At 41.2% G+C, this 14,229-nt stretch overlaps 1 protein-coding gene across 5 annotated transcripts in view; it reads left to right on the top strand.

Moving 5' to 3' along the window:
• The window catches only part of ARHGAP6 (Rho GTPase activating protein 6), a 541,707-nt gene that overhangs the window by 442,539 nt on the left and 84,939 nt on the right, over positions 1 to 14,229 (top strand). For all 5 annotated transcript variants that reach the window (XM_027535096.1, XM_027535095.1, XM_027535097.1 and 2 more), the window contains one exon: positions 10,748 to 10,907. In XM_027535096.1, the coding sequence (XP_027390897.1) occupies positions 10,748 to 10,907 (160 nt within the window). The remainder of the gene's footprint in view (positions 1 to 10,747; positions 10,908 to 14,229) is intronic.

The following is a 14,229-nucleotide window of genomic DNA, read 5'->3' as shown; positions in this document are numbered from 1 at the left end:
TCTAAAATTCTAGTTAGTGGGGAAAGTGCTTTCAGGATTCCAGTCTTGGAAACCTTCCAGCTTAAATCATTGGCGGGATACCTATAGTGTGAAGCAGCACTTTAGCACCAGGAGATAAAAATCTGACAGGTCGAGATCTACCTTCTACAGTGTTTGGGAGCTTATCCTCATCTGAACTCAGTCCCCTTGACCTCACCAACATTCTCTTCTAATGCTCCCTCCTATTCCTTCTCTGTTAGTTTCCTATTTATTGCTGATGTGACAGATTATCATAAATTGAAAGCATCAGAAATTTAATGTCATACAGTTTTGGATGTCAGTCTCACTCCACTGCAGAGAAGGCAATGGCACCCCACTCCAGCACTCTTGTCTGGAAAATCCCATGGATGGAGGAGCCTGGTAGGCTGCAGTCCATGGGGTCACTAAGAGTTGGACACGACTGAGTGGCTTCGCTTTCACTTTTCACTTTCATGCATTGGAGAAGGAAATGGCAACCCACTCCAGTGTTCTTGCCTGGAGAATCCCAGGGATGGGGGAGCCTGGTGGGCTGCCATCTATGGGGTCCCACAGGGTTGGACACGACTGAAGCGACTTAGCAGCAGCAGCAGCAGCAGTTCACTCCACTGAGATCAAAGGCTGCATTCCTTTTGGGGGCCCTGGGGGAGAATCTGTACCTTGCCTTTTCCAGCTTTTAGTAGCTGCCTGCATTTCTTGGCTTATGGCTCTTTCCTTCATCTTTAAAGCTGTGAGCCTAGTATCTTCAAATCAATCTCTCTCTCTCACACACACACACACAGCCACCTCTGCCTCCCTCTGGTAAGGACTCTTTGATGACGTTGCATTTGTCTGGATAATCCATAATAACCTCACTATCTCAGGATGCCTTAACTTAATCACATCTACACAGCCCCTTTTGCCAGGTAAGGTAACACAGTCACAAGAATTAAGAGGTGGCCATCTTTGGGGGCAGGGGCTATTATTCTGGCTGCCACACTTTGTGTCTAGTAACTCCGCACTATACTTCTCTCTGCCTCCACAGAACTTGACTGCAGGCTGAAGAGCATCTCTCAAGCTTTGTATCCACCAGCCAGGATGTTGTAGTGGCTAAGAGTATAGGTTTTCATCTCTGAGTGTCAGGTTCAAGTCATTTGTTGTTGTGGTTGTTGAATGAATGAGGAATGAATGAGCTTATGGCATCACTGCATTTGTTCAATAAAAGAAAGCAGAACACGCTTACTGCTGGGTGCCTTAAAGCTCATGTTAGTTCAGAAAATCACATCTTGTGGTAAATTTGCATCTTTCTTTGGTGGTAGTTAATGTCTTGAATTTTCTAGGAAGAGCAGACTTACTAGAACCCAACCCGAATCTGGTCAACATTTGAGCACAGTGGTTCTCAATCCTGATTGTGTGGGCCAATCAGAAAACCATATGCGCTCAACTGCAGAGCAGATACCTGCCGCAAAACTTCTGTGTGGTCATTAGTCTAGTCTCTGTCTTTGCTCATATTTGACAGTTTTCATAATATAAAGGCAAATATATTTTACACATGTAAACACTGTGACCCTGGGAACTCTAGGAAGAGGCAACCAGGAGATGTGGAAAGCTCATGGACTGCCCTCCCCCCACACACACTGGTCTGTGTGGTTCCATGGGCGCTGCATCCGGGGACTCTGTCCTAAGCTGTAGCAACCTGAATGAAGAAATGAGGAGGCAGGAAAAAAAAGCTGATTTTAGATTTCAGGGTAAATGCTTCATTGAGAATACTCTGATTAAAACTTTAGGATAACTTGCATAAACCGTGGATGAATGTTTTGAGAAAAAGCTCTTTAATTTTAAAAGATGATGTAGATTGAGACAAGGAAGGTGGATGCATTCATCCAAGTATCCTAAGTCCCCTACATACGAAAGAGCTCTGTTCCAAGATTGAGATCATAAGTCCAATTTATTCGTTAAGTCCAACAAAGTTAGCCTAGGTGCCCAACTAACACAATCGGCTATATAGTACTGTACTGTAATAAGTTTATAAGACTTTTCACACAAATAATACATAAAAAGCAAACACAAAAAATAGCAAGCTTTTATGTTTGCCTCTGGACTTGAAGATATTGTACTACTGTGCTCTATACAGTTGTTATTTAGTCGCTCACTCGAGTCTGACTCTGCGACACCATGGACCATAGCCCACCAGGCTCCTCTGTCCATGGGATTCTCCAGGCAAGAATATTGAAGTGGGTTGCCATTTCCTTGCCCAGGGGATCTTCCCGACCCCGGGATCACTAATTTATCACACCTTAAAAAGCAATCCAACTATAACTCTAAGACATGTTTGCAGCTTTCCCAGCCATTGTACTGTGACATTTCCTTGACTTTATGTGTTCTTGGCTCTGAAATTAGACGTTTATTCTCAAAATGTCTCTACTGCATTAAGGATAAAAATAAAAATGAAGAATACTGTTCTAAGTCATTTAGACAGTCACACATCTCCTGACTTTATCCCAAGATACTATGAAAGTAGTTCATAGTATCACAGGGTTTAGCCTGTGAGTTGTGTTCATTTTATAATTTCCCCAGAATGAACCTCATGTTTCCAACTTAAAAAAAAAATGTTGAAATTACATGCACTTAATTTGAAACGAAGTCATTAAAAATTCACAATGGTGGAAATATAAACTGGGAACACTGAGAAAATTGGGACCTAGGGGAAGATGGAGATTATTTAATGTATTATGACTGCTGATTGGCAGGTAGCAGCAAAAGACAATGAGATGGTGGAGAGGATGAAGGGTGATGAACTGAAGTAGCCCATACAGACTTTTCCAGGTGTGAGTGAACTCTTTAGGCTTCAATTATTCAAGTTTCTGGTACATTATGTTTGTGATTATGAAACAACTTGGTCCATTACCCATAATCAAAAATGTAACTGAATGATATTTTTAAGATGCCACACATTTGCTAATATACAGCTTTTGAGGTGTCTTTGAAGTCCCTCTTCATTTATTATTTGATAACTTTCTCTCCTAGGAACATTGTTTTTTCAGCCATGTCCTAAGGATGGGGTTAAGAACCAATTGACTCTGGGGACAGTTTCGTCTCCTTTGAGAAATGACTTTTCCAAAGCCTGATCAATACAGCTGCCGTGCTTTCAAGAAAGCGCCCAATTCTTTTCTTTTTCTGGGTTTGTCTGTAGCCTTCTCTGGAACCATCAGCTGCTGCAAGAACTAAAGTCGCAGGAGACAGCAACTCCATACATTCAAGTCTTTACAAATAGATGAAGCCTTTTCTCCCTTTTGGCTAATAATTCCAAATTTTCCAAAGAAGTTACAAATTCTACAAAGTTAAGAGTCATGGGCTATGATGTATAATGGACTCAGAGGAATTTAAAACACCACACTTCATTTTTTATTATGCTAAGGGTGGTCATTTGTGAGCAGTTTCCAAAACTATGTATTACTTGATTGTGAAGGAACTATTGTAGTTGAGAGAAGACGAAGGCTCAAGAAAGATGTAAACTGGCCAGATTCTATTTTGCCAGATTTGGGAATGTGTTTTATTTATTTGTTTTTAGAGATAAAATATCACTTTCAAAATTTGAACATCTTTCTTGTCCACATGCCCCCCCCCCACACCAGACCTAATTCCCTTCTGCTCATTCTCATCTTAGTGATTTAGTGTATCATCGTCCCAGTTGTTCAAACCAGAAATGTTTAAGTCATCCTAGATTACCCCTTCCCAGCCCCCAACTAGATACAGTTTTCCCCCAAGCATTTTTGTGGTTCTAAGTATCTTCCCATCTACTCCAATTTCAATCAGCATCCTACCTAGTCCAGTGTCTCTTCTGATCTCTGGATCTTTGGCTTACTTTCTCCCTCAATCCTTTACAACAGTGTTTCCAGTCATCTTTCCCTTATGCAAGTCTGATCATGTTCCTCTCTTAACCAAGGTTCCTTAATGACTAGCCATCACTGGCTGAGTAAAATCCTACAGAGATAGCCCTCCAGGATCTGGCCCTGATTTCTACGTGGCTTTACCTACTGCTGTTTCCTTTCTTCTAGCCTTGTAATTTCCCCCAAACAAGCCTGTTCTCTCAAATTCATTTGCCTTGGCACCCACTGAATTGTTTTTCCAATGTTGCATTTCTACTGAGCAAACCCGTACTCCTCTTATTCAACTTCAAGCCTCCAGTGAAACACTGACTTCTTATAAAGCCTTCCTTTATCCCCAGATTTATATCACAGCCTTTTATTCTAGGCATCCCATTGCATTTGGCTCTTACTTCTAATATCACAATCTCTGTATTTCATGGATTAAGTGTGTTCTTTGTACCAAAATTCAACTCCTTAAGGACAAGGACTGTTGTCATTTTGATAATCTCAAGCCTAGTACTATTTTTAGCATGTAATAGGTGTTCATTACATTTTGTTCAAATTAATTATGCAGCAGGACATTTGTTGTTTACTCGCTCAGTCGTGTCTGACTCTTTGCGACCCCATGAACCTCATGAACTATAGCCTGCTAGGTTACTCTGTCCGTGAAATTTTCCAGTCAAGAATCCTAGAGTGGGTTGCCGGTTCCTTCTTCAGGAGATCTTCCCAACCCAGGGATTGAACCTATGTTTCCTGCTTTATATGCAGATTCTTTACTACTGAGCCACCAGGGAAGCCCTGGAGGACATAGTAAATAAAAAAAATAAAATGTATCTTGTAGGAAATGGTTTATTTTACTTAAGCCATAAACTATTATACATAGGTTGGCAAATTGTAGCCCACTGTCCTACACCTTCTTTTGTAAATGGAGTTTGATTGGCACACAGCTGTACTCATTCACTTATAAACTATGACTGCTTTCATGCCACAAAGGCAGATCTGAGTAGTTTTGACAGAGACCACATGGCCCACAAAGCCTGAAATATTTACTTTCTGTCGTTTTACAGAAAAAGATAGCCAACCCCTGCTACAGATAACAGAGCCATTGGAGGGCATATTTTTTAAATGCTTTTAAAGAATAGGTATGTAATTCCATTTTGACACTTCAAGCAGCAGTAGGCTCCATTTGATACCTAAACTTCATATTTAAAAATCACCAGGGACTTCCCTGGCATCCCAGTGGTAAGGACTCCACAGTTCCAATGCAGGGGACCTGAGTTCAATCCCTGGTCAGGGAACTAAGATCCCACACGCCTTGTGGTAAAGCAAAAAAAAACCAAAAACAAAAGATATCAAGAAATCACCAGCTCATCTGGAACTTCCCATCTGGGATGCACTCGTGTGTGCATGTTTAGTGAAACATAGCCTTCCCTGTGAGGTCTTTCCCAGCGCCCTGCCCCCCTCCCCCAATCTAACACTGTAAATCTCTGTCCTCTGCTAACACTGCTGGCCCCTTCCCTGCTTTTTCGCCCATCCTTAGCTGTTATTATTCAATACACTATATTCTTTACTTACCGTGGTTTATTTTCTACTCCTGCCAAAGTGGTGCAGTGGTAAAGAATCCACTAGCCAAGGAAGAGACACGGGTTTGATCCCTGGGTAGAGAAGATCTCCTGGAGGAGGAAATGGCAACCCACTCCAGGATTCTTGCCTGGAAAATCTCATGGACAGAGGAGCCTGGCGGGCTGTAGTCCATGGGGTCACAAAGAGTCGGACACAACTGAGCAACTGAGCATGCACACCAGAGTATGATATCTCCATTTGCTAAAACAATGAATAAATAAATTAGTGAAATCCCAGATAAAGAGGGGGAAAAAATCCAAGCATTAACATACTTCATTTACTCTTTGGAATGAATCATCTAGGCAGGAATTTGCTACCAGTATGGAAGAAAGGTGTCTTAATAGTCTCTGGGGCCAGTCTTTCTGTCTCTCTTCTTTCAGGTGAATAATTAATAAGGATGATGAAGTCTTTGGGGATTCCTTAATGTTTCCCACATCCACAGCAAATCCCTGGCAGTGTCTGTGGGGCCCAACACTGTTCCTTCTCCCAGAACTTTTCTTGATTGTTGAGGAAACAGTAGCTACCTCATCAAAGCTGTTGTGCCTTGGCTGATATCTGTGATTCCTAGGAATTCCTTCTCTGTGAGGGGACATTAGGTTTCAGAGGACTGCGAAGTATTGTTTCTTATGTCATCACTTTCTCACTGTCTGCATCAAGAGTAGAGATATTCACTCTCAGTGGAATCAGTGGTGTATATGTGTGCACACAAACAAACCCAGGATTCTGGGAATCTCTGCTTTGATTCTTTGATGTGGAGTATTTTCACATCAGATGTCTATACGAATATGTACTTTTTATTGATCATATCTCTATACTTACTATGATGAAAATAACTCATTAGACTGCTATAAAATAGAAACTCAGTGGTTATAATTTAGCATAGAATTTAAAAGCCTAAGTCTTTTTAGCTCAAGTCCTGGTTGATTTCAAGTCTTTTAAGTTTTACAATTTTGGGGAAATTACTTAACCTTCTTAAGCCTCAGTTAATCTGTATTTGCGTACTGTGTTTGCTCAGTCGCTTCAGTCATGCCCGACTCTTTGTGACCCCATGGACCGCCAGGCTCCTCTGTCCATGGGGATTCTCCAGGCCAGAATACTGGAGTGGGCTGCTGTGCCCTCTTCCAGGAGATCTTCCTGACCCACTGATCTAACCCACATGTCTGGCATCTTCTGCATTGCAGGTAGATTGTTTACCCAGTGAGCCACCTGGGAAGCCGTATTATATGTATACATACTATATATTACTATAATATCAACATAATGTATCCTAAGTAAACATTGTGATAATGTATCATAAGTATATATTATATATAATAATATATTGTGGTATATATTATAAATATACTAGATTGTATTATTATACAGTTGTTATTAAATACTATATAGGATAAGGTCAGAAATGCTAACTGCCTCTTAAGGTTGTTTGAAGGAGTAACTAAAAATCCCTTGACACCATCACTGGTACATGGGAGGCTATCAACATACATTCCTATGTCTAGTGTGCATGATGGCAATTCAGTTCAGTAACTCAGTTGTGTCTGACTCTTTGTGACCCCATGCACACCAGACTTTCCTGTCCATCACCAACTGGAGCTTGTTCAAACTCACGTCCATTGTGTCAGTGATGCTATACAACCATCTCATCCTCTGTCGTCCCCTTCTCCTCCTGCCTTCAATCTTTCCCAGCATCAGGGTCTTTTCCAATGAGTCAGTTCTTCACATCAAGTAGCCAAAGTATTGGAGTTTCCGCTTCAGCATCAGTCCTTCCTTTTCATAACTGGAACTAGCTCAAACTCATGTACATCAAGGCGGTGATGCCATCCAACCATCTCATTCTCTGTTGTCCCCTTCTTCTCAAGCCTTCCATCTTTCCCAGCATCGGGGTCTTTTCGGATGATTCAGTTCTCCTATTTTGGCAGTAATTTTTTTTTTTTGAATAGTGATTAGAGTCATCCTGATGGCTTATACAGTAAAGAGTCTGCTTACAAAGCGGGAGACCCAGATTCGATCCTGGGGCAGCTTCTCCTGGAGAAGGGAATGGCTACCCACTGCAGTATTCTTGCCTGGAGAATTCCATGGACAGAGGAGCCTGGAGGGCTATAGTCCATGGGGTCGCAAATAGTCTGGGCACGACTGAGGAGGTTCAGCACTCTATTTCATTTGACTTTATAGTGAACCTTCTCTGTGTCATATCCAGTACCCATATATCATTATCTTACTGCTACTGCTAAGTCACTTCAGTCGTGTCCGACTCTGTGCGACCCCATGACGGCAGCTCATCAGGCTCCACTGTCCCTGGGATTTTCCAGGTAAGAGTACTGGAGCGGGTTGCCATTTCCTTCTCCAGTCCATGTAAGTGAAAAGTGAAATTGAAGTCGCTCAGTCATGTCCGACTCTTAGCGACCCCATGGACTGCAGCCTACCAGGCTCCTCTGTCCATGGGATTTTCCAGGTAAGAGTACTGGAGTGGGGTGCCATTTCCTTCTCCGATCATTATCTTAAGCCGTCAACAAAATACTTATTGAGAAGAAATCAGACTCAGAGTGTCGAGGAGAAAACATGGAGTCAGGGGCCTGGGAACAAGGGACCGGAAGCTGGGGCGGGGAAAGGCGTGAATCTCGGAGGCGGAGACTCAGCGTTCGTTTGCATAACCAGCATGCACCGCATGCAATATGATTGAATTTACTACTTTAATTCATCGTAGATTTCTTTTAAACGTAATATTTCGATTAATGAACCTTCACGCACTTAAGTGAAAAGATCTGCCACAAACTCTTGACCCAGACTTACCCTTGACACTGCTCACCCTAACTGTTTTAGGAGTGCTCGTTCCCAAGGTGGGTCTTTTGGGTTGCGCTTAGCATGCGGCCGGGTTCGGTTAGGAATTCAGGTTGCGCAGCTCCCAATTTTTGGAGGTTTTGTCAGATGGACAAAACCAATATGGTTGTATCCAAAAACAGACCTTACGAAAAGAAAATATTAAGGCAGGGTGTATTTTTTGGGCTTGTTGTATCTAACACTTTTCTGTGTGTTTGTTTAATGTGTTATGCTTTAGTCTGCTCAGTTGATTTTCTCACTTGTGATCAATTATTTTATAACCTCGTGGACTACACCTTTCGGGTTTTCCTGTCACCCGTTTTCGGAGCTTGTTCATACTTACGCACTTTGAATCCATGGTAGTATTTAACCATTTAATTTTTTATTGTTTTCTTTCTTCTCCAACCTTTAGTCTTTCCTAGCATCAGGGTTTTTTCCAATGTCAAATTTTTTTGCATCAGGTGGCTGAAGTATTGGAATTTCAGTGACAGCATCAGTTCTTCCAATGAACATTCAGGATTGGTTTCCTTTAGGATGGACTGGTTGGATTGGATCTTTTTGCAGTCCAAGGGACTCTCAAGAGTCTTCTTCAACACTATAATACTTCAACACTATAATACAAAATCATCAATTCTTCAGCGCTCAGCTTTCTTTACAGTACAACTCACACATCCATACATGGCTACTGGAAAAACCGTAGCTCTGACTAGACAGACCTTTGTCAGGGAAGTAATGTTTCTGCTTTTGAATATTCTGTCTAGATTGGTCATGGCTTTTTTTCCCAAAAGTAAGTATCTTTTAATTTCATGGCTGCAGTCACCATCTGCAGTGATTTTGAAGCCCCCCCCCCAAATAAAGTCTGTCACTGTTTCCATCGTTTTCCCATCTATTTGCCATGAAATGATAGGACCAGATGCTATGATCTTAGTTTTTTGAATGTTGAGTTTTAAGCCAACATTTTCACTCTCCTTTTTCACTTTCCTGAGGCTCTTTAGTTCTTCACTTTCTTCCATAAGGGTGGTGTCATCTGCATCTCTGAGGTTATTGGTATTTCTCCCGGCAATCTTGATTCCACCTTGTGCTTCATCCAGCCTGGCATTTCGCATGATGTACTCTGTATATAAGTTAAATAAGCAAGGTGACAGCCTTGATGTACTCCTTTCCCGATTTTGAACCAGTCCATTGTTCCATGTCCAGTTCTAACTGTTGCTTCTTGACCTGTGTACAGATTTCTAAGGAGGCAGATCAGGTGGTTTGGTATTCCCATCTCTTGACTTTGCATTCCAGGATGTCTGGGTCTAGGTGAGTGATCACACCATCGTGATTATCTGGGTTGAGAAGATCTTTTTTGTATAGTTGTTCTGTGTATTCTTGCCACCTCTTCTTAATCTCTTCTTCTGTTAGGTCCATACCTTTTCTGTCCTTTATTGTGTCCATCTTTGCATGAAATGTTCCCTTGGTATCTCTGATTTTTCTGAAGAGATCTCTAGTCTTTCCCATTCTGTCGTTTTCCTCTATTTCTTTGCATTGATCACTGAAGAAGGCTTTCTTATCTCTCCTTGCTATTCTTTGGAACTCTACATTCAAATGGGTATATCTTTTCTTTTCTCCTTTCCTTTCGCTTCTCTTTTCTCAGCTATTTATAAGCCCTTCTCAGACAACCATTTTGCATTTCTTTTTCTTGGGGATGGTCTTGATCCCTGTCTCCTGCACAATGTCATGAACTTCCGTCCATAGTTCATCAGGCACTCAGTATATCAGATCTAATCCCTTGAATCTATTTGTCACTTCTACTGTATAATCATAAGGGATTTGATTTAGGTCATACCTGAATGGTCTAGTGGTTTTCCCTACTTCAATTTCAGTCTGAATTTTGTAATAAGGAGTTCATGATCTGAGCCACAGTCAGCTCCCAGTCTTATTTTTGCTGACTATATACAGCCGTTCCATCTCTGGCTGCAAATAATATAATCCATCTGATGTTGGTATTGACCATATGGTGATGTCCATGTGTACAGTTCTCTTGTGTTGTTGGATGAGACTGTTTGATATTACCAGTGCATTCTCTTGGCAAAACTCTGTTAGCCTTTGCATGATGGCAATTAGCAGTAGTTTTTTCTGTTACTGAGAAATAAAAATGAAAAAGTTTCCATGTGTTCCCATAAAAGAGAGGAAGAAGTATCTTGAAGTATCTTTCCACATGGTTTTCTTCGTGTCATTTTATGAGATCGGGTGACCTAGAAGATTCTCCAGACTGGGATGTTTGCAATTGACTGAGAAAATCCACAGTTAACTAAGAGTGGGTTGGATTTTAGGGACTGAGAGCTGATTTTGGAACACAAAAATGAAGTTTGCTTGACATTGTGACCAATTGAGGGAGAGGCTGAGGTCTGTGAGTCGCAGATCACTGTGTGACCCTTGATGTTTTCCCCCTTGGTCTGCAGGGTGATTTCACCTGGAACAGTATGTCAGGTCGCAGTGTGCGGCTGAGGTCAGTGCCCATCCAGAGCCTCTCAGAGTTGGAGCGAGCCCGCCTACAGGAAGTGGCTTTTTATCAGCTGCAGCAGGACTGTGACCTGAGCTGTCAGATCACCATTCCCAAAGGTAAGGCCCCATTTTGCCATTCCGTGGGGGATGTTGCCAGTCACAAATGCTCTGCCAGAGTTACAAGCTGCAGATTCATCTCAGCCGTACCACTGCCTCAGGAAGGAAGCTACAGCTTCTGGGTCATTGGCTGGCATGGGCATCCAGTTTGACAGATGTGTTCAATAGGACAGTTTACATGTCAACTAATATGTTTATTAAAAGGAAGATTGACGGGGCATTAAAGGGGAAAGCCACGTGCATCTCAACAGTCTACATGGCTTCAGCAAAACCAGTTAAAAAGAACTTTCAAAAAAGTCCCTTAAAAGATGAGAAGAAAAACCATGTCTATCTCAATATGATTTCAAAATAACCAGTTGAATGGTTTAGCAACCAGTTAAACACAAGGTCTTTTGACCTTATGCAAACCCAGAATCAGTTATTATACCAATGTTAACTTATTTTTATCCACCTAGCATTCTCTGTTAGGGTTCATCTGCACTGAAGCCAGTGCAGGCCTAGTTGTCTGATGTTTTTACAAACACAGATCCTGATTCTACTAAAACTGGGAAACATATATTTGAAATCCTTTGATCTGTAAAGCCACATTTCTGAATGTTTTCTATTTTCTATAAAGGCACTTTTTAATGTGTTAGCATATACAGAAAGGTAATTTGAGGTGGAGTGAAAAGTTGTGATGCTACACAAATAGGGTAAACCTGACATGAAAAGAACATTGGAAGCTGTGCCTAAAACTTACATATAAAAGCTAGATTGCCTGCCAGATTTCAGTATCTGCAGAACTTCTCCTTTGTTTTCTTTTATTGAGGGGTTGAGGGAATGCTTCGTGAGTAGTTATTCATAAAATAATTCATATCATGCATATGCACATACACATAGATACGTAGTTCTCAACCAAGGATGGTTCTCCCACCCCCAGGTGGAATTTAGCAATGTCTGGTTCCACTTTGAGTTTTCACAGCCTAGAGGGGTTAGAAGCCAGGAATGCTGAACATCCTATAATACACTGGACAGTTCCCCACAGCAAGCATTGTCAGGTCCCAAGGGCCCAAGTGTAGAGACTGGGCAACCTGAATGTACACATGAACACATGTGCTTACATTTCGCCAACAACAGAGCTGGTGGGGCTATTTTCTGGGCTTATTTGTGGCTAATGGTAACAGTTCTAGAGTAGGACTCTGAAGACTAGAATATGAGAACTTGTCTGATCACTTCCCCTCCACAGGTGATCTTGTGTAATTCACCTCTCTAGTAGGAGGTTCAGTTTCGTTGACTAAAGAGAGCAGCACAAAAACACTGACCACCCAGAATTTTTCATTGGATGATGACTCTCAGGGCCACTTTTATTCTTTTTCTTAAAAAATTGAAGTATAGTTGGTCTACAATGTTATATTAGTTTCAAGTATACAGCATAGTGATTCAGTATTTTTACAGACTATACTCCAGTCAAAGTTATTATAAGATAATGGTTATGGTTCCTTGTGCTGTACAATATATCCTAGATGCTTATCTGTTTTATACATAGTACGTCGTACCTCTTAATCCCATATCCCAATCTTGCCCATCTCTCTTCCCATTCCAAACTTGTAATCACTGGTTTGTTTTCTACATCCATGAGTCTATTTCTGTTGTGCTATATACATTCGTTTATTTTTTGCATTCCATATATGAGTGATATCATTCAGTATTTGTCTTTCTTTGTCTGACTGATTTCACTAAGCATAATATTCTCTAAGTCCATCCACATTGCTTCAAATGGCAGGATTTCTTTCTTTTTATGCCTGAGTAATATTCTATTTTGTGTGTGTGTATATAAATATAAATATATACACACACATATATTTATATATATATATACACACACCACATCTTCTTTATCCACTCATATGTTGTGAATACTTCAGTTGCTTCCATACCTTGGCAATTGTAAATAATTCTGTCATGAAACACTGGGGTACATGTACCTTGGTTCAGTGGTAAGGAATCTGCCTGCCAATGTAGGAGACGCTTGTTTGATTCCTGGGTCAGGAAGATCCCTTGGAGGAGGAAGTGGCAACCCACTCCAGTATTCTTGCCTGGGAAATCCCATGGACTGAGGAGCTTGGTAGGCTACAGTCCATGGGTTCACAAAGAGTTGGACATGAGTTAGCAACAAAACAATTTGAATGTGTGTTTTTTTCTAGATATATACGCAAATGGAATTGCTGGATAATATGGTAGTTCTACTTTTAGTTTTCTGAGGACCCTCCATATTATTTTCCACAGTGGCTGCACTGGTTTACATTCACACAAACAGTTTTGAAGGATTCCCTTTTCTCCACATCCTCGCCAACATTTGTTGTTTGTAGACTTTGTGATGATATCCATTTAGCAGATGTGAGGTGATATCTCATTGTGATTTTGATTTGCATTTCTCTGATGGCTAGTGATTCTGACCTCTTGACCATCTGCATTTCCCTTTTTGGAAAAATGTCTATTCAGGTCGTCTGCCTGTTTTTCAGTTGGGTTATTTGTTTTCTTTAATGCTGAGTTGTATGAGCTGTTTTTGTATGTTGGATACATACAACCCCTTATTGGTCACATTGCAAAAATCTTCTCCCATTCCATAAGTTGTCTTTTTTTCCTTCTTCTTCTGTACTGCATGGCATGTGGGATCTTAGTTCCCTGACCAGGGATCTAACTTGTGCCCCCTGCATTGGAAGCATGGATTCCTAACCACTGAAAGTCCCCATAGGTTATCTTTTTGATTTTTCAAGGACAAAATATTAAGTTTAATTACACCCGGTTTGTTTATTTTTGCTTTTATTTCTTCTGCCTTAGGAGATAGATCCAATAAAATATTGCTCCGACATGTAGAAGAGTGTTCTGCCTATGAGCTTTATGATTTCAAGTCTTATATTTAGGTCTTTAATACATTTTGAGTTTATGTTTGTATATGGCGTGAGGAAGCATTCTAATCTCATTTTTTTTGCGTTGGCTCTTTTTAAAAGTTGTTATGTTTTATGTATTTTTGCTTGCACTGGGTCTTTGTTGCTGCCCTTGGGCTTTCTCTAGTTGTGGTGACTGGGGGCTACTCTCTAGTTGCGGCGTACGGGCTGCTCATTGCAGTGGCTTCTCTTGTTGCAGGGCATGGGCTCTAGAGCATGTGGGCTTCAGTTGCAGTTTGCGGGCTCCAGAACTCGGACTCGATAGTTGTGGCGCGTGGGCTTAGTTGCCCTGCAGCATGTAGAATCTTCCCAGACTAGGGATGGAACCCATGTCCTCTGTCTGCATTGGCAGGCAGATTCTTTACCACTGAACCACCAGGGAAGTCCTAATCTCA

This window comes from Bos indicus x Bos taurus, chromosome X (assembly GCF_003369695.1).
Source record: "Bos indicus x Bos taurus breed Angus x Brahman F1 hybrid chromosome X, Bos_hybrid_MaternalHap_v2.0, whole genome shotgun sequence".
Classification (NCBI taxonomy): Eukaryota; Metazoa; Chordata; class Mammalia; order Artiodactyla; family Bovidae; genus Bos; species Bos indicus x Bos taurus.
The sequence above is the reverse complement of the archived record's forward strand: the minus strand, read 5'-3'. Positions and strand labels throughout refer to the sequence as shown.